This window comes from Temnothorax longispinosus, chromosome 10, assembly GCF_030848805.1.
Source record: "Temnothorax longispinosus isolate EJ_2023e chromosome 10, Tlon_JGU_v1, whole genome shotgun sequence".
Classification (NCBI taxonomy): domain Eukaryota; kingdom Metazoa; phylum Arthropoda; class Insecta; order Hymenoptera; family Formicidae; genus Temnothorax; species Temnothorax longispinosus.
Genome location: NC_092367.1, coordinates 18,548,874 through 18,570,265, shown reverse-complemented (window position 1 = coordinate 18,570,265; position 21,392 = coordinate 18,548,874). Strand labels below are relative to the sequence as shown.

At 38.3% G+C, this 21,392-nt stretch overlaps 1 protein-coding gene across 8 annotated transcripts in view; it reads right to left on the bottom strand.

The window, feature by feature from the left end:
* Window positions 1-21,392, bottom strand: part of LOC139821001 (thyrotroph embryonic factor) — a 69,098-nt gene that overhangs the window by 27,756 nt on the left and 19,950 nt on the right. For 2 of the 8 annotated variants that reach the window (XM_071791669.1, XM_071791671.1), the window contains exon 2: window positions 12,786-12,815. The exons of 1 other annotated variant lie outside the window; for it this stretch is intronic. In XM_071791669.1, coding sequence (XP_071647770.1) covers window positions 12,786-12,815 — 30 coding nt within the window. Of the gene's footprint in view, window positions 1-3,191; window positions 4,687-12,785; window positions 12,816-20,879; window positions 21,371-21,392 lie in introns of those variants that run through there. 5 more of the 8 variants (XM_071791672.1, XM_071791665.1, XM_071791666.1 and 2 more) reach the window with 5 other exon arrangements.

Here is a 21,392-nt window from a genome sequence, read left to right as displayed (position 1 = left end):
ATACGTAAACGATACTGATGTGATACGATCGATTTCACATGGAACCTGACTTAACTTACCGCTTCGCAAGTGAAACTTACCTGGAAGAAGATAAAAACGATTCGTCAGTTGTTAGCTATTAGTCAGTTAATGTAAAACGAATACGCGTCTGGCTTTCGCTATGTCGCGATAATTCATTGCGATTTGATTACGTAATATGACTTAGGAAGAGAGCTTTCAATGCTTTCATGTGCTTGCACGTATGCGCGCGTATATGTATCAAATAATATAAATAATTCAATAAATATGTATTTTTACGTGCATCTTCGAATAATGATCAATGATCTAATTATCTAATTAATAAATAATTTTTGTTGCAGGACCGTCTCCAAACGCTCGTCGGAACCTCAAGGATCAATGGTGAGTGAATAATGAAATAATCCCCGAATAATCGCCTCTAGCGATTGTGACATAGGCGAAATCGGATTTCGCGTATCGACTTCTTTAAAAGGCGGAGCACGTGGATTGCACTCGTGCTTTGAATGCACTCCGCAACGTGCACGTACTATTGTCCAACGGTATATATATCGGCGCGTTAAAAAAAATGTCTCACACATGTGTACGCATATTTACGTACACGCGCACATGATACTTTATAGTTTCACCTGTTTTATCGAGATATATACATGTGAACGATATGCGTGCTCATGCGAGCAACAGTACACCAGACCTCGTGCATAGGATCTTACACAGTAGGTGCGTGCCTATTAAGGAAAATACGAGCATGTACTTTCTCGCATATGTGTCTCATTGTCAAACAATTTATAATTGCATTTTATAAACTTATTATTTACATACTCATATCCGAAAGGCATCTTTTTGGTTTACTGCGCGATCTTCTAAAATATCTCTATTACAACGATATAAAAAATATATCTTATTCATTTTCATAAAAATTGCGAAAAATTTTTAAAGCAATAATCGGAGCATCATCAAGGTCGAGAACGGAGATATCTCGAGGTCGTAGGTCGGTGCGCGAGTTAACTCGGAAACTCCGCTCGTATGGTCGGAGATGTGGTTTAATATCGACAAGATTGTCGACTTTACGTCACGGCTAGCCGGCTTTTATGTCTGATAATTTCTATAATCAGTTCGAACATCTAAAAGGCATGTTAATATTCATAGTGTTAATATTCATAAACTAGATACATCGATAATGATAACGCGAATTTATGAGGAAAATTTATCGATCAGGAAAACTAACAGGTTTTAAGTAAAATGATGTTTAAAATGATAGTTGCGAAAAATGTCACTTCTCGAGGAAACTTTTAACTCGGATAAAGAATTAATTTTTGTTCATAATTTTACGTTTACATCAAATCTAAAAATATTCAATTATAAATGATGTTTGTAAATCTTGAATACTTTTCGGATTTACGAAGAATCTCTTCCTAATATACACGATGTTAATTTGTATCTATAAGATACAAAATCAATTCCATGTTTATATGAACATGCTTTTATTCTGAACTTTTGAAAGCTTAATTCAACTCTTTCAATTCTTTCCATATCATATGATACATTTTATGCATTATAAAATTTAGATAACAACGTGATTAGCGGATTTCGCAAAAAGTATAATTTCAAGCTATGAATTTGTCGCTATTACGATGCTAACAATACAATGTTATATGCTTTGGGACTAGGTGAGGCTAGACTAACCCATCCTTCGTATTGTACATCCTAAAATGCGATTCTAATCTATTGTGCTCGATGACAATATCGCGGACACGAGTATCGCCATTCCAACAATCCTGCAGTCAAAAGCTACATTGACCATTAATTTGTAAACATAAACCGGCAAAGTTTTGAACGAAAAAATAATCTGCATAAATCGATTTTTTATTAGTTTTATGGACCCTTCTTTTACTTACCAGTAATTTATTAAAATTACTGATTATTGAATAAACATAAGGTATTATCGATCGTCCAATGAATTTGCAACGAGTATTCTTTCAAATATTCACAACGTGCATGGACGGTGAATATTTTACTTTTTTTATGTTTTTTACCGAGTATAAATATCTGATTTGTTTGTGCAAGTGTCATATATGCGCTTGGCGTTAAAAATATAATGGATATGGAAACTAAATATAGAAAATAGAATAGGAATAGAAAAGGAATAGAATAGAGCATGCTTCGTTCTAATCCGACGTTGGTACGACTTGAGAGCGTGTACAAATAAAAAAATAATAGTTTCTCCACGGAAATTTTCTACTTGTACGCGACAAAAGGCGATGAATAGGCAAGAAAAAGAAAGAAAGAAGAACGCAAACACGAGCAGGAGCGAAACGAGCTGAGGACGTGGGAGGATGCAAATGCGAAGAGCCTTGAGTCGAATCCGCCGTAACTAGGATAGGTGCATAGATGAATTCACACGTTTACATACATGGAGATGGATGATTCATTCACGCTCCATGTTCGATTAACCCGACCCGCCTAGTTAACAGATATGTTTCGCGATAAACGATGCAGGTAAAAGACGCGGCTTATTCTCAACGACGCGGTTGACAGTCATTACAACGAATACACTTTGTTGCATCATACATTATTTCAATTTTAAAGAAATTAAGAATAATTAATTACGCGAATATATATTTTTATTTCACTTTTATTATCGAGCAATCATTTTCTCAAACCGTCAATTTTTGTCTATACATCTCTTCAGTTTGTTTGTAACTAGTTTGTCTCTTCTAAAAACTAAAAAAACAAGGTTTAAAACTTTCAAATCTATCTTTTTTAAATGCTATTATTAATCATTATTTTTTGGCGTGAAATTCTCGATTCATACATCGCGGATGAAACAAACGCACGTGAACGATTCCGTGTTGATCATCGTGCAGTAGTCGCAGATCGAGTGTAGGCTGGCTAACGTAAGCAACAGGTGGGCGTTTCTACTGAACGGCGACTTCTCCCTCTCTACACTGCCACTACTTCTATAGGCGATTTTCCAAGTGCAGATATACGTGCATTACACAGTTTGATTCATAATCATTAGTTATGAAAAAACATCTTCAGTTTCCACTCACACAGTTAGCGGAATAAAATTTCTCGCCGAGCGAGAAGGTTACACATCGACGATACATCTTATCGATCTTTTATTTTGGAAACGGCGTATCTGTCTAGTTCCAATTTGTGATATGCATGCCTACCGTTCATGTAAACATGATGCTGCCGCCACAAGTGCTGGTACTGGGACCACCTGGAACTGGTGCTGTCTTCGTGAATGGGCGGGAGCGGCGGATGCACTTGGTGTCCGTGGGAGGTCGGTGGCAGGGGTGGTGGCGGTGGTTGGGATTGCGGCTGCTGATGAGCCGGCGCGACTACGATGTGCGGATGCTGCGGCGGCTGCACCGGCTGCTGCTGATGCTGAGGTGGAGGATGGTGCGCCTGGGTGTGCAGCACCCCAGTTGGTACTGGTGGTGGCGCCAATTGCTGATACTCCATAGCGCAGCTCATCCGATTATCTCACGCGCGCATTTAATTACTCTCGCGGTATCTCACGGTCCCCCCCGCCCCCCCCGTAATGTCCAACGCGGTTAACGACAAGTCCTCCGAGGTTCCCTTTCACTTGTGCCGGGACGGACGACGCGCTCGCATTCGCGACAGGGGAACGTTCACGACGAAAGGAACAACACGATATTTGTATGTATCAGTGAGAGAATCACTTGAACCTATTGTGGGCTATTGATCACCGAGGCTGTCCGCCCGCTTCCGAGTAAACTCTCCAGAAGCGAGCGCATCGAGTCGTGGCAAACATATGATTATTTTTGAATGCCGAAGGCGGGAATCTCCCTGGGAATGCTTCTAGAGTCTATCCTATGGACCAGCTGCGGAATTTTCCACGATCATCGAGCGTTCGTTCGATCAAATTATCCCGACGAGTTTTCCAAACGGATCGCTGTTTCTTCGACCACGTGATCGCTATTAATCTTCTTGTCTCGCCGTCAGTAGGCTTGACATGAGAAAATTTTCATTAGTACACTCACTCACAATCAATAGGATCAAAACGATTGTGATTCACTGAGAAAATCCAATATCCAATGAATAAAAAGAGAAGAAACACTTTCGCGAGCTGTCAGACTGATGCGTACGCGAGCTCGCAAGGTGACCACCAACAGGATCCACGCTGCGGAGGACACTGCTTCGATTCACGAATCACAAGGATCCCAGACTCAAACTAAGTCCAGTGCGCGATTAAACCGCGAACGCTGAGAGTAGCACAGTGTCGACTGTCAAAATCGCCTCTCGTCAGCGTCTATCCGTCGGCGTCGTGTGCCGATTGGAGCACCATCGTTGCCGGAAGCGGCGCTCCTATTGGTCCCACTCCATGCCTGGAGAGAGGGGGCAGGGCACGGACGATGTGCCTCAACGTCCTGGAGGTGAGCGCAGAGAGACAGCACGAGGAAGGACGGAGCGAGGAAGACGGAGGAACGGGCGTCCGGGCAAGCATAGACGGAGGTAGAGAGAGAGGGGCAGAGGGTGGTACAGGAAGGGAGAGGGAGAAGGAGAGAGGAAGAGGTTAGAGAGAAAGAGAGAGAGAAAAGGAGAGAGAAACTCGCGTGCGTGTCTTAAACGTGTGGCGTCCGGAAAGACACTGAGTCGCAAGCGCCACGCCGTTCGAGAGGCTCATTCCCTCTTTGTCGTGCCCGCCGATACTCTGTCTCATTCTCCTCCGCCCCAACATCCGCTTTTTCCCGCCCCCACCTCCCACTATACATCTGAAACCTGACCCCACTCGTCGCGCAAAAGCGCGAGCGCGCACACCCGCCGTACGCTGCTGCGGTTTCTTCCTTCTTCGCTTCGCCGACGACGCGACGTCTCTCCTTCCTACACCAGCGAGCACCAGCTCTATCGACGTCCCTGTTCAGTTTCTAGGATCTAGGCCTAGGCCTCTTCCTCCCGCTTGGAGAACGCCACCGTCCTCTAGTCTACCTGCCTGCTTGCCTGCCTGCCTGCGCGCTCCGGCTGATCGCGCCGCACTTTTTCACTTGTCCTGTCTGTGGCTTGGCTTTCGTCTCTACTTACTTTATCGCCTCTCTCGATACCTGGCTCCAGACTATCGGACACTGAAGAACAACGTGGGAGCTTTTATTCACGATTTAGCTGCTACGTTTCGAACACTTTTCATGCTCCGGCCGTTTTTAATTATGTAAACTGATGTTATGTACTTCTTTTCCCGGTCTTATTTCTCCACTCTTCGTCTTGAGATTCTTAAGCTGTGAGACATTATTTAGAAAGATGTTTGTGTTTTTAAACGCACGATTATTCATTGGCAAACAAACATCGATGCCATCCACTTTGCCTTTAAAGTTTTAGTGTCATCCTCGTCCGCATCACGTACGGTAGAAGAGGAAGCTATGTCCCCTTCCAAGTAAATGCACCTCTCTCTACCAGACTGAAATGCTATCTCCTCGTCTCGCCTCGACTGTGGTATTTCGCCACTTTCGATTTTACTTAGCGAAGGAGCGCAGGAACGCTCCGTTATCGTTAATTTCACAGATCGGTCAGTTAAAACATGCTTGAAGAAGTATGTCATTCTACATATAACGAGGTCGGCCAACTCACTTTCCGATTTTCGTCAGCTGCCCGTTTTACTTTTCACGCCTTTTAATGCCGATAAAAATAGAAACTCTTACTGATTTCCGGATTATACGGTCTAAAGCGTTTTCTGTCATTAGAGCAACCCACTTTGCGATCGTTCGAAACGACATAGTCACCGACTTTTTTAATTAGATTATGATCGTTATTAAATGATATATATGGACATTATATAGGTGATGTATAGAGTTAATTACAAAATACTCCGAATAATGCAACAAAGTGATTTCTGTATGTACGTTTGAAATATCTTAAAGATTTATTCAAATAAAATCAGAGAAAAGAATCTTTTTAATTCTAACAATAGTAGCCGCTTAATATCCGAATTTAATGTTGTGAACGAAAAGACAAAGATGTTCCGTGGCGGCCATTATAACGCGCGAAAGCGTGTCTCGCTTTAGGTCAGGGCCATCAGGGTCGCGCATTCGTGGGCAGGATCCAAAAAGAATCCCGCTATCTCTGTTCTACCTCCGCTGAACACGGAAGCGTCGGCAGTTAGTTGTAGTTGAGCATAGTTTAGTGAAAGACAACGATGAAGGAAGAATTTTGAGGCAAGAAAAAAATTGAAGAACCGAAAAATATATAGAATTATCGTAAAATGGAAGGTGTTCTCGCGAATAATAACACGCTTAATTACAATATATTTATCTACATTAAAAGTCTGTAGAATTCTCTTTATGCGAAATTTTATCAGAAGATCCCAGAAAACAATTTCACACAGAAATCCTTTCCAGTTCTTTTTCAAGCAGTATAAGTCTTTTTAATACCTATTATAAGTTTTTCGTAGAAAACGTAAAAATTATAATTTTTAATGTCGAAGTAATTACTTTCCGGGTTTTATATTCATTTAAAGTAAAGTTATATTTATCAGCCAATTATACTGATCGCGGTTATTCTTCTTTCGTGATGATCGTACGCCACTCGAGTCAAGAAAAAAGAGAGTGCGGGAGGGCTCGACATAAGTTACGTATAGTGAAGGCATGAGGCTCTGAATCACCAGAACCGGTCCGGTAGACGCGATGCCTGTTGTGCGAACGCGGAAACCACGAGAGACCTGCGGACTCTCGCGAGTCACGGAAGGATTCCTTTCTCCTCTTCGCTCACCGTACTTCTTTTTATATCTCTTGCTTCGTTTTTAGTCCCCTCATTCTCTCTCTTTCCATTCCTTTCCATTCCTCTCTTTTTATCCTTCTGTTTATTTTGGAAAGATTCGTTAGACATTCGGCATTTTTCGACAGAAATGTTTTTTGACTTAATTACACATTAATACATTTTTGACATTAAATATTTTAAATTCTGCTTTCGAGAAAGAAAGAAAGATCGTACATATTTATATTTATCAACGTTATTACACATAAAATTATAAATTAGTTGCGATATAAAATTTAAACAAGTAAACTTTATCGTAAACTTTAAATTTAAAATTTTTATTTATTGCACATTAATTACTGCACAAAAATTGAAATAATTCTATCAACAATTAATCAGTTGCTGAATAATTTATTTTTTCTATTTCTCTTTAATCTAAAAAATATTTTTAATGCTGTTTGTGTACGCAATGGATTTAACATTGTTCGTATTTATACATTCTATTTGACTTGAGAGATCTTAATGCGAGCAAAGACGCCGCAGCTTTCCGGCTAAAGGTCGGTCGGGAACTAAAACGAGTATCGAGCAACCTGTTGATTCTGGACCCTTTCACTTCCATCTTTGATTCGTGCTAGGAGGAGGCAGATGATGCATTGATTTATCACAGTATAATCCAATATCTCATAACGTGCATGTTGTTTTAGTTGAAATTATCCTTTTCAATTTTCCCAAGTCAGTCATAAAGTGAATTTTTAATCATTATTGCTCACTAACGAGATGCTGAAATGCGGAAGTCAATTGATTCCGGTAATTTTCAGTCCGAATCTCGATAGCCGCCAGTTTCGCAATCTGGTTGAAGCAACGTTCCGCGGATCGGATCAGAATATCGGAACCGGTCGCTTTAGGACCGGGCCAGATGTGAAAACGAAACTTTCGGCGACTTACTTTCTCCTAGGCGTGCATTCCCTCCTTCTCGCCATTATTGCAGAATCGGGTGTGGATTGCCTTGCCTTCTTAGCTCCGGTGCGTTCTTTCCAGAGGACGGACACCTCTTTTCGTGAATACGACTAATAATTCAACCGCTAAAAGCGGAACGCGTGAAAAGGCACGCTCCTTCTTTGTTAGTCAATTCACTTTATCTACTGTCGTTGAGATACTATAGTATCAAATCAATTAATCTCTTAGCAGCGAGGAATACGGTAATAGAGTTATTCGATATTTCTATTTAAACTGACGATGAATAGCGCAAAATGCGGCACAAGAAATGCTCGATTTTCTTATCTTTCATAAACTAAATTTCCGATCGAGTAATTTCTAAGTTTTTGCCATACATTAAACCTTCTGATATAATAGAGATATGCATCGATAAATACATATAAATTATATCAGCCTCATATTAATGTAACATCGCCTTAACGGCATGAGTGCACCGTATATCAATAAGTATATTTCCCCACATTTATCGTTTTTGCTTTTGATATTCGTATAATTTAATTCGCTTAGCCTTGTGTGCATTTTTGCAATTCTAGTTCCAATTCAATTTTAGTAGATTTAAAAAAAAAACATTTTTACTTTTTTATCTTACCTAAGAATGAGCACGAGTATCAACAATTTTTTAAGCACAGTCGCTTTAAGTTTTTTTATTGAACGTATGCTCCACTTTTTCACTAATTAAAAATAGATTTGATCATTCAATGAAAGTTATTTTTTAATCGCTATTTTTTTGTTATTGCGTAAGTCGTGTATTTCACAACCTTCCTGACATAGAAAACGACGAAGAAATTATAATACATACATTTATTCACATATATTCAAAGATTGTTTTACTAATTATTACACGCGATGTGTGACTATTTGTAACATAAATCTCTCTATCTGTCATCAGATAAAATAATGTCAACATAATTAATCATACTTATAATGGCCCAGATATTTGAATTAATAATCATTCAAGAATTTATTTTTCTTCTCTTCATCGTTTTCTGTCGCCTCGATATGTTCGATTGCATATCGCATTAAAATTGAAACAAAATCTGCATTAGATAACCCTTCTAAGATCATTGCGTCCAACGATGCGTTGCAACGGAATCAATCCCTATGGTTGATCCACGAAGAGCTAGAACCAAGAAGTTCACGTATGGGCGCTTGCGGTACGAATCATGAACCTGGAAGCGGCAGCGCGTTTATTAATTATTACCTTTCGGTAAATACCGTTTGCGGTACTTTCGTTCGCGACCTTTCGCACACGCGGATGCAACGTACATGACAGGGACCCGAATGGATCCTGGCAATAACTTTGCAATATTTTGCATCCGTTCGACACTACCACAAACACTCAACTGCCAACTGCACGTCTACGTAAGTCAACACGTACTCATTATCGCTTGAATTGATTGCCGGTACGCGAAGTGTGGCCGATACCGACGCGGGACCGACGGCCGACGGCGTCCGATGGTACACTCATGCATCCCATAGTAACTTCCGTAATCGTTTTCCGATGTGTTCGTTTGAATCGTTTCCGTGGGTCCCCGAAATAGGAATAAAAAGATTCGAAATAATAAGTAATCCTTTTCTTAAAGCTATATCAAAATTTAGGACATCTGTATTTGGAATACATCCAAAAGTCCTTGTTTAATTAATTTAATTCGTTATACTTTTAAAATACGTTAAAAGCGCGGCCAAGAAAGCATAATCTCAAATTTCTATCTCCTATTACATTTATGCACGAAGAGTGCACGAAAGAGAAGAGATATATTGAGTTTATCAGTTTCTTGTAATTAATTCGCCGCAGTCTATCTATCAAAAAGAAAACAGATTCAATTATCGCTATCAAATTTGTCAACGATTCACGCACATGGCCCGTTTAAGCAACATCTGATTATTTAAACTGCTTGATCTTTTATCATTTTATTTACTAATCCAATGAGTCCCGGCACGTGCTCACAGTACATCGTCGTCTTTAGAGAAGCGCAGCAGGCACGTTGAAATTACACGCGAAGCTTTTATAATCTTTTTGACATAAATGTTCCGCGATGCCGCTAACATCTGCTTGTCAGCTGTTAATTGAACCGAGCTCGAAGCCGTCAGATCAAAAGGAGGTTTGCGCGGAAGATTCTACGTATACGACGTCGAAAGAGATCGTGCAATTGCAGAAGTCGTAGTGTATATTTAATATAATAATTTACTGGAAGCAATTGCGATTAGCAACACGGGACAAACACTGATAACCTATTGACATAGCAGGCTTTCGTTAATTAGTAATTCATGAATAATTATATTAGCGTTAAGTAAGAACATAAATATTACTTGTATTATTTTTCCTGTATCTATGAATATTCATTACAATGGTATTTTGATCACGGACAGATACGTAAAATATTTTATGTAATCAGAGTAAAAATGTTGGGGAAAAAGTACGACAGCATGCTCAATAGCTGAATTAAAGCCGTCTTGATTAATTATATCGTTCAGTAATCGTATCGATAATGATTTTGAAATTAATCTGGTACTTAATAGTACCAGAAAGATCGACAAAGAAACTCGCGAGTTCGTGCAAAACATTACTGCAAGAAAATTTTAAGATCGATCAATCACTTGAAACGAATTTAAAAATCTTAGACATAATTTTTTTTCTCAAAAAAAATGTTACATGTCAAAGATATGCTACTTCAAATATCGTAGTCTGCATTTAATCCATTTTCGTTCAAAGATATCTATACATTCGTTCTTCTCTCTGCACGACTCAATTATCCAATGCAGTTATACCGGCAGTAATTGATGCTCAACAATCGCAGATTATTAAAATAGTTGACGCACGAAGAGGAAAGTACCGTGATCATTCTGAAAGCAATGTGATCATTCACGCAAGGAAATCGGTATATAAGCAACAGTACATTGTGCACCGTTTTCTCCACTGATTCGAGCCAGAACAAACGCGTTGTTTACCTATGTCACCGGCACGCGTTTCATTAAAACCCATTATTAAATGCATCCGCGCCAGAATTCGGTCGTAATCATCGCGAGCCGAACTCTATGAGGAAAGGTACGAGTGTCATGCGATGTCGACATGCGATATTAATCTTTCATAGATACGTAGGATGAACTGTCTTAAGATTACATAATCGTATATGCTCGTAAATTTTTTCGGCCGTTCCGTGAAATTGCTCCATGCGCAAAAGATAATGTATCAATCAAAAATATAAGAGAAATATCAGTAGAAGTTTTATATAAGTCAGGACCTTTTCTAATTTTGCATTTTTAAGAATATGATACTTAACATTTTCAACTGTTCTAGAAAATCAATTTTTTAAGCATATATTTGAAATGAAAAGTTTCTCGCGTACGAATCGAATGATTTCATCAACAATTAATATCGTACTTTAATTAGCGTGAAGTGATTTTTGCATGTCTTTACGGCACAAATCGCGTAGCAATGAAATAAAAAACAAAATTATTACTCGTCTTCGGTTGATCCTTAACACGCGAAACTTCCACGCGTCGACTGCTCGTTATCCAGAATGCACGCTATATCTCGCAGAAAATCTCGAATAAAATATAAAACCGTGCTGTCGATTGTGATTAATATAAATGTCGAATTATAACTATAATTAAAAAAAATAGGGATCAATTTAAAACAACATGTAGGTCAAAAAATTAAAAAAGATTTATTAGAGATTATATATATATATGAATTCTTATCAAGGGAGTTCAGCCGCCAAACGTTCTTTCGATTGGTACCTTAAAAGCAACGCAAACTATATACTCGACAACTAATCAATCAACCAACAATAAAGAGATTAGAGATTACTATTGAAAGTTAGGTACTTCCATCGTACGATAGAACAGATGAGAAACGAAGATGTATACATATATCATAATTATGATTGATTATATCTCAACTCGAATTGCCATGACGTGAACACGTGTTGGCAGGCTATTAAAAATGGTTGAAATCATGGCAACAACAAGTACAATAATAAAATAACAGAACGATTTGGGCGCTTGAATGCAAAATGCATTTTATTCCAGAGAATAATTATATATTCGACATGTCAAACTATATTATAAAAAAAATGAATATTATTAAGTAAATATCACATAATTAATGTATCAAAATTCTAAAATCACGCTTAGATATTAACATACAAATTTTGACAAAAAGTAAAAATGGTGGAAGAAAGTAATTTCTTGTTTATTTCGGGTTTCATTGATTAAATGGTTAAAAACAATTTCGAAAAATGTTGAAGTTTTGCAAAAAACGTTGCATATGGTTAACATTATTTGTCTCTCAAAACACGATTTGAAAATGACGTGAAGAATGAATAATATTTTATAGGTATGCATGAGATTTTTCTTCATATTCTCCGTGACTATCGTAACGTGAGTGGGTATAAAGACATGACAGGATGTGACATCACAAGGCCGGGCAACTCTTCGCATATATACCGCTTCTCTCCCTCCCTTACTGTTCGTGTTTCTCGCGAAATATCACATATACGTCGATTGACTCCGTTGTATACCTGCATGATGATAATTTATCCGCCGTTCTAACTGTCCAAGATATCTGCTCAATCTACGAATTCTTTATTTATTCGCGGTACATATGTAGGTACCTTTTATTTTTTGCTAAGCTTGTTTTTTGATCATCTCGACAGACCAATTTTACAAATATCGTTCTAGAGAAATAATGACTGAGTATCACGCATATATATGATTTTCTTGGACTATGTGCTAAAATACCTAATATATTTTTATTGTGTTAACTGTCATTTTTCTAAAATGGTATATTTTCAAGAATAATTTAAAAAATAATTGGCTATTTGTTGCTCTGCATAATCGAAATTTCTATTTTTCTACAATCTACAAAAGTATTGTAGTATAAGAAGCGTGGACGTATAACGTAACTGATAAAACGCATGCAAAAGGGAGCGACTTGTCGTATTGTCGGTTTTTTTTTCTTTTTGGAGGACAAACACTTCGCGACGGGAATCCTTTTTGTGGACCCTTCGGTAGGGGATATGCAAAGTAAAAAAAAAAGATCATCGATGGTCACTTACCCTTCAGAGAGGATGTTATCATGGGGTCACCTGAAAACGATACAATTATAGTATTGCTATTTGAACGTCATGAAAATAAAAAGAGAAAGATCTTTAAGCGAATTCCGCCTCTTCCCTTCTCTCTCTTTCCCTCTTCCTCTCTCTGATTCTACGTGCATTATATACGACACATTATATACTCGCGCGTGTGTCGAAGATCACATGGCGTCCGCGGCGCAACGAATCGCATTCTCCGGAGGTGGAGGCGAAGTAAAACAAAGCCCAATAAAGCGAGGAGGGAAGAAGAGCGGACAAAAGGGTCCCTTTCTTTCACGGAGATTGCACGCATCGCGGTGCATACGAGGATGAGCGCATAGCGCGCGTGCACTCTCTCTCTCTCTCTCTCCCTCTCTCTCCCTCTCTCTCTTTCTCTACGCGTATGCGTGCAGCCTCCCACTTGCGCATTATGTGAGCCGAGAGATAGAGTATCTCTTGCGGCAGGAACATTTTCCAGGTTCTTTTCTGCCGCCCGGTGATCCCTGACCCCGGGGCCCTGCCCATCCGGGCCCACGCGCCCGCGGCCACTTTCCTGCTCTCAGATTCTCCGCATCGCACCGCACGGCGGATTCCGCCGACCTTAAGGTCGGTGGTGATCGCGCATCACCCCACTATTTTTCTTCGGACATTATTTAAAATAGTGAATAGAGAATATAGATACCGACACACGGCGACAGGCACGTTCTGTCGCGCCGCCTGCACGTGCCGCGATTACATCCATTCGCGATTATTAATTATTCATTGATGCACCATCGGTTTGCGCCGACAATCTTACGGTATAAGCATCAACGGTAATTACAGCAAGGATGAAAACGTTTGATGCAACCGCACGACAAGGGTATAGTTATTTGTCTAAAGTGTTTTTATGCTTGTCGAAGCTATTTGATAAGGGGTAAATTTGTTACATTGTCGCATCTCTATTATAATTGCATTTACAGTAAAATTTTGTTATAAAGCTCTAGCAATTGATAATAATTTCATTTGTAATAAAGTTAGAATCACTAAGAACGGATGTTAATTAATAAAAGTATCAACAAGTTTAACGTTAAAATAGACCTTCGTTAAGATATCGAAATACCTTGTTCAGACAAATTATATAATTATATGTATATTACACATATAATTATAAAAAGGATATCTTACAATTATCATACGATTTAGTGTATTTTAAAAATTAATTGGAGTTGAAATCGTATAATTATAGTAGTTTTCGATTAAATAATCGAAATTGCCCAATAATACTACGTCGATTTTATCAAATTGAAATAATCACTCCACCTTAAAATTCTTTAAACAAAAATTAAATCTTATGTCAAATTTAAATTTGAATAATAAATCTATCATTGTTTTAATCGGGATATTATAGTTTATTGCTCTTATCTTGCTTTGAATTTTTACATCGCAAAGCAACGAAACTGTTTTCTTTTAACAAATCATGGAAAAGAGTTGCCACGTTTTTTTGCGGCGATTTAATTTCGTTTCATTGATTTACTAAAAGATTACCAGAAAAATTTCGAATAATTTATTGAAATCACGAATTTTTATGCCTCTCATAACGCAAAAATTTGAAGTAATAATATACTTTTACGATCAAAATGAGATGGACTTTATTCTTTAAATAAGCATTTGATTTAATACATATATAATGATAAAATGTTTATCGGAACGCAAAACATTTATTTTAGTACGTTGAACAGTAAATTTGACTCACGGCGTCTGTTTTGTTTTGGCGGCGTACGCGTGCCGTAATATTGTCGTAACCGTCGCGGTCGTGTGTAAGTTGCAAGTACGCAACATCTCTCCGTCATTCGCGCGGTGACGCTCGAACAGTTAGGCCGCCGGCTCCGCGCGTCTTCGCATTATTCCTCAAAACGCGATCACAATTACTTTTCGAATGCCAAACTCGATGATTAATTACCAATTAAACGACTGTTAGTCTGCGCAAGTAATCAACTGATTCGTAAGATTAATCGAGACGATAGCTGTTTATCTCGACACAGATTTACACGATTTATCTACGAATCAAAATAATAAGAGAAAAGAGTTACAAATCATTGTCCCGTTGCAATGCTTGTGGATGATAGCATTATTTTTCTAACAATGCTTAAGTTCAGAGATCTCGTAACGCTTCAGATTCAGAGCGCGGACGGAAAAGCCAGATCGATCGACAAACGTAACGGAAAACCGCGGCAAGTGTCGATCATTTGTTAATAATTAATTTATGCAAGGAATGGAATATTCTATGAGAAGTTATTTTCTCCCGAAAAGTATTTTGAAAACGTAACGGTAATCAGCTGGCGCGCGACCTTGATGTTTGTTTTTTGTGCCACGTACGACGCGGCGATATATATACGCAAGGCCACGGCGCGGCGCTATCATTCGTGCATTGACACTCGAACGAGCAAGTAGTGGTCCGAGTCATTTCGTTATTACTTGAATTACTTCTCGAAACAAAATCATACTCTATGAACATTTAGCGATTAATTAATTACTGTAATAAACTGTAATACTGTGAACATATCGAAGCACTAACTATTATTAGGGCGAATATATCTCGCAGTTTTTTTTATTATTGTTATATTACGATATTTACGGATAAACAATGATTTATCTAATGATACTTGGATTACGATATACATATCTATACATCGTGTAGCGAGCTTTGAGTATTTCGCGTATATAATGTAAATTGCTTATCACTCGCCTAAAACATCGTGTGGATATAAGTCTCGATTTTCAAACGGTTTATCGTATTTTAATCGCCTCTTAACTCGATTTCATTTGTTGCACCGTATCGGTGTCAAAATAAACTCTCTTAGAGACTCGCATACATAAGTACGGGATTTGGCGATGCCGAGTTACCCAGTGCCATAAAGAGTATATAGGCGTCGCGTGTAATTAACGTCGGAAGTTTAAAATTGACGCGCGATCGTCTGTAATTAGTATATGTTCGCGATTAACCGTATCTCGCGAGTGTTGTGCAACCAAGGAACTGACGATGAGAGGAGGAGGAGGAGATTTGGAAGGCATCGAGTGACAGCGGAGCAACCGTAGGGTGAGTATACTTATTCTTTACTTTTACTTACTTTCTTATTTTTTTCTTACGATTTAACATCTCATGAATTTGTTGCTATATCTACCCGGAATTAAATATAAATCGTATAAATTGATGCAAGAAAACAATATATTTATTTTTCAATTTAATTATGTCACAAGTATGAATAAAAGAAAGGAAATATTTTATAGTTATATATCATAGCTAGTAAGTTATTTAATAAAACGTGTGCTAATGTGATTACTGATTATATCTTATAACGCGCTAACTTTATCTTAATCTATCGCAGTATATACGCGTTATATATGCATACGCACTAATACTACTTTGATGGCTTATAATTCAGAAACTTTTGATCTCGATTTCCGACTCTAATTAATCTTCAGAATACGCTATTAAAATCTTGTACGATATTATGGGGCTTGTCACGTATAATCTTTCATATAAATATATATAATTTTATGTTTTTAATATAATTAAATAATACATATAAGCATAAGCGAACTGTCTATTAGGAAATATTGCGTTTTCTTTCTCACTAAATTACAATCAGAAATTAAATTTTGAAAAATAATACTGGACATACGATGTTAGATTTTTGTAAAGTAAATTGAGAACAATTCGCACTAAATAATGCTGAACAAAATTAAACGATAGCACAAGCGTGATCTTTGTTTAGCTCGTTGATTTTTCCGTTCGCCTATAGTATCACCGCGCTATCTAAGGTGCGTTTCCGCGCTCAAGGACGTTGTCCAAGACGTTCCATCTCGCTGCAACAGATAATGCAACGTTTCAGGATAACCAGCGGCCGCTGTTTATTTCTAACCGAGCTAGCTGGCGCAGGATACGCAAGTCGTCATATAGTAATCGCTTTCCTTCTCCTCCTCCGTTTTAGCCTCCTGACTCTTCTACCCCCGCCGCTTCCACCATTTCTCGCGACGTCGTTACGCCCCTCGTCGTCTCGTTCGTCTCTCTTAGTCCGCCTCTTTTCCGCGAACCTTCGATTCGATCTTTTTCCATATAACAAGATAGAAACGGCCACAATGACCACGACAGAAAATCTCGCGATTTTTCATCAATGCATACTTATGGATGAGAAAAAAAAACGACGAAATTGCGCTTATTAAGAATCTAACCAGCAATCCGCAAGTAATTCCGTTCTGATTAGTGTTCGCAGGAAGGAAGTTAAAATTACGGCGATAATGATCTTTTTTATTGTTTTTTATACCGGTTATTAGAAGTAATCCAGAAGCATATATTCTCGCGAATACGTTTCGTTTGTTGTTGGATAAGGCAAGATTTTTTAAATTGAGATTCATCTCTTTTAAGACAAAGGATTAGGGGGCAGAGAATCTGTTAAATCTTCATTAACTTTAATTATAATGTTCGAGAATAGCTCTTAGTTATTTATGATGGGTTATGTACGAATTGAATGCATTTTGATATTTTGATACACATATTCCACATCGGAGGTTTTTTCAACGTTTGTAATCTTTTCCTTCTTAAATTTCTTTTCGTTTCTACATCAAAACTTGTCATATGTTTTGCTTTAAATATTTCTATTACCAACAATTAGACGCGCTTTGCAACTAACGCTTCTTTTAGAGATGAAAACTTTGCACTTCTCTTGCGCATGTATATATATACATCGGCTGAATCTCATTGACTTATCGATTCTCTCGACTCTGAAAAATCCGTGGTGTATGAAAGTACGGATGCCTAACACGCCGTAAGATAATTAATTGTGTAAACTAGAATATTGCGCTTTTATACGAACAAGTCCTTTCCTCGGTACTTGTCACGTATGTGTCCGCCCAATCCCTGTACCACGTACTCGTTGTGCCTACGTACAAAGTGCATGACAGCGGAGAAACAATAATAAGTCATACGCTCATACGCGCAGTTTACGCGATGCCGCGTTGTGCGAGAAGTTACCGTAATTGCGTTCTGACGGCAGATAGATTTACGTTACCGCGTCTCCTCCAATGTCGTCTCGGTAATCAAGCGATCACCATATAATTCATCGCGCATTGCGAGCTCCTCGTGCAGTAGCATTTTCATTCCGTTTACTTTCTTGACGGTGACCGTCGTTAGCTATTCATCATTAATCATTTACTTTTAAACGCATCTGATTCTTAATATTAAAGGATTAAAGGTGCGAGAATTTACAAATCTAAAATTACCGAGAAAATAAAACAAAAATACAATTTTAAGATTTTGGAATTGGTATTGATCTAATCATGCACCAGTCTTTTATTCATTATTCTATACATGATTTATAACTTCATAAAAATAGAATATATGGTCTAATGTTTTTTACGTCCCATTAGATTTAATAAATTCTATAAATTGTATACTGTATAATCAAGATATGCTATATGTATCAATTAAGTCGATAAATTCGTATTTAATTTTCATTTTTTGAGAGAGCGTATGTGTACGTGAAAGTGTAAAGCAAAACGTAATACACAACCGGAAGAAATTTTACGATGACGTTGATCGCGATCCATTTGTGAAAGATAGGGTTATTCTCTCGTGCATCTCAAAACCGATCGGACAAGGCGCAATTTGAATAACGGAGTAATATAAAAGTATATGCGAAAGAACGACATGGCGAAAAGAATCCCTGTCCATGGAAATCGCGCGCGATTAGATACAGTTTCCGTGTTACGTCGCTCCGCGTGATGGACGTTGCTGTTTATTTCGATATCGGGATTACCTCGAATTTCCATGAGAGAGAAAATAATGCCACAATGTTATTGTACCCGTAACGGCTATTTCCATTTGCAGTAGCTTTTCTCGGATAAACACGGTAGTCGTCTCGATACATACATACATTCTAGAAAATTTTCTCCGGAGATAAACTCGGGCAAATAATACAATTCTTATGTGATTGGATTTGAAAACAAATAAATTCGAAAGACCGTATAGAAGCAGTAATATATGAGTATCTATACGGTAATAAAATATAACTAAAATAACTATATAACTTAAATTAACAAAACTCGATCGTTTCAATTATCCAAGAGGTAGCGTAGAATAATTTTATTTACATTTTTCAATTCTTTTTGTATACATGTAGACACTTTTTGTAAATTGTATACATTTTTAGAACACCTCCGCATTGGAGATTTTATGAATTATTAGCTTCAGGCCGCGACAAGTACTTATCCGCTCCTGAATCAAATAGATTAAACACATCGTAAAAGACACGAAAGAAGTTTATGTTTCATTAGGTAGGCGGTAAATGGATTAATAAATATTTATATGAGAGTGTCATGAATAAATAATACGTTCACCTAACAATAAGTACGAAAAGTGTGAGCGCGCTGCATGACGGAAAATACTAACAAAGGAGTATAATTACAATGTATGTGAGTGTATGTGCAATTTTTATGATGTCACTGGAATGCGTCATCTCTACAAAGAATCACATTATAATGCTGTTATTCACAGCTAAGATTCTATTCTGTTAATCATATTAAACTTCGCATTATAATTTATTAATTTCCTATTTCTCACAATTTATGTTACAAGCGTTGAGATATTTGAAGCTAAAAGTTTAATTAAAACAATTAAATATTTGTACTGCTACACACACATAATCATTTCATAAATGTACGTTTGATAGTTGGACACAAAATTAATAAGTAAAAAAGGAACGATATAGGCTTTGAAAATATCTACTTCACTGAGTCTGTATCTCAATAAGTCAATTTATTTCTCTAATACATCTTTTGGTTAAACAAATCCGCATCGCGAGGCGGTACAGCCGTTTAGATGGAAGCAACAGATTCCCATGAATAATTCAGTGGACTATTTACCGATGGTTGCGTGGGCAACTTCTCTTCCTCCTTGCCTTTTTGCGAGAGCTTTCGTGGAGTGGTAAATCCCTTTCGTCGTGAAACGCATTACGCAAACGTGTGTCCGGAAAAATTGGTTCGGCATGTTCGCCATTCCGACGCCGCTGTCATGCGGCGACGGAAACGTCTAATTCGCGAATTTGTCATTTACGATTTATTAACGAAGACGTAAAGGATTTACAGAGGTCACACGAAATTGGATCTTTTTCCATCTTAATATCTTTTTACTATTTTATAAGCAGCAAAACTATCTCATGGTTGCGAAGTATAATTCGTGCAACTGCATAAATAGTCCTACATAAATATTGCTCTTTTTTTATGCGTTTATTGTAGAAGTTAATTGGTAAAATTCACACATGCACGTCTTATGTCGCGCGATACGTTTTTCCCGCTCGCAGCTATAAGGCTTTCATTATTATAATCGCTCGCTATCGTCTTTAGAAAATTGGATCATCTTGAGTAACACCATCGATAGGAAGTCAGCGTAAGGGTGCAAGTACGCGAGATGCCGGTAGTAGCGACGAGTAAATATTATTTTCGATTAAGTCTCTTTCATTGTGGCAGCATAAACCATAGAATCTTTCTTTGCCTTCATTCTTCGTATTATCGATAAAAGACGGTATCATAAAACTCGCAACGAAGAAACGCGAACCTCTTGGGTATAGCATCGAAATCTATAGAGTCTATAAGAAGTCTATAAGAGGATGATATTATAATCGAGATGATATTTAGGATATGCGTGGAGCAGGCCACCTCGAAACCGATGGAGGTATATTAATCCTTTCGATAAGATCGATCCATTTAGTGATTGACGTATCGCGTGACGATCAAACCGGAGTACTTACATAATTTCGGAAATTCTCCCCGGAGGAGAGGAATTTGGAATACCCAAGAGAAGAAGAGAAGAACAGAGAAAATTTTCGTAAAAATGTAATCAAGTTCCGCGTCTCAGTATCAAATCGTTGTCTCATAACAAGACTGTAATTTAGCATTTAGCAGAAGAAATGTTTGTCTTAAGTATAATTAACAGTAAATCGTTGAGTTTTACATATTAATTTGTATAAAATTGCCTCGTTTTTTTTTTATTACGAAATGGATCGATATTATCAAAATTAATGGCGTTGCACGCGAATTGGATACCTGGTCCGTCATAAGGAACGGCTCTCCTGAGCCCGCCCTGTGCTCTAATAGGGTGAAGGTGCTGCTGTTGGTCCAGAGGCGGCGGCTGGGTGTTTTGCAACTGCAGATGATGCTGCTGGGAGGATGGGTAGTGGGTGGAAGCATTTGTCGTAGCGGAGGCGCTTCCCGGTAGCTGCTGATACTGGCTACCCTGATACTGACGGGGATGATGCAGGTGGTGATGGTGGGGGTGCGGATGCGAGTACGGCGTGCACCAAGTGTAACATTGCTGCCAAGAGGCGGTCGCGTCTGCACCGGCCATCCCCTCACCATCCTCGTTCCCCATTCGCGTCCAGCCGCCGCAGGAATCCATTCTGGATTCGATAGCACCTTTTTTTCTTATCGGATGTGCTGTATGGTATATTAGGTCTGAATAGTTTTCGCACAATCACTCGCTATTCAAAGCAGAATCGACATCATGCCAGACTTTGACTTGCGTTCAATAATTCGCTATCGTTTCGTCAAATTCCACTA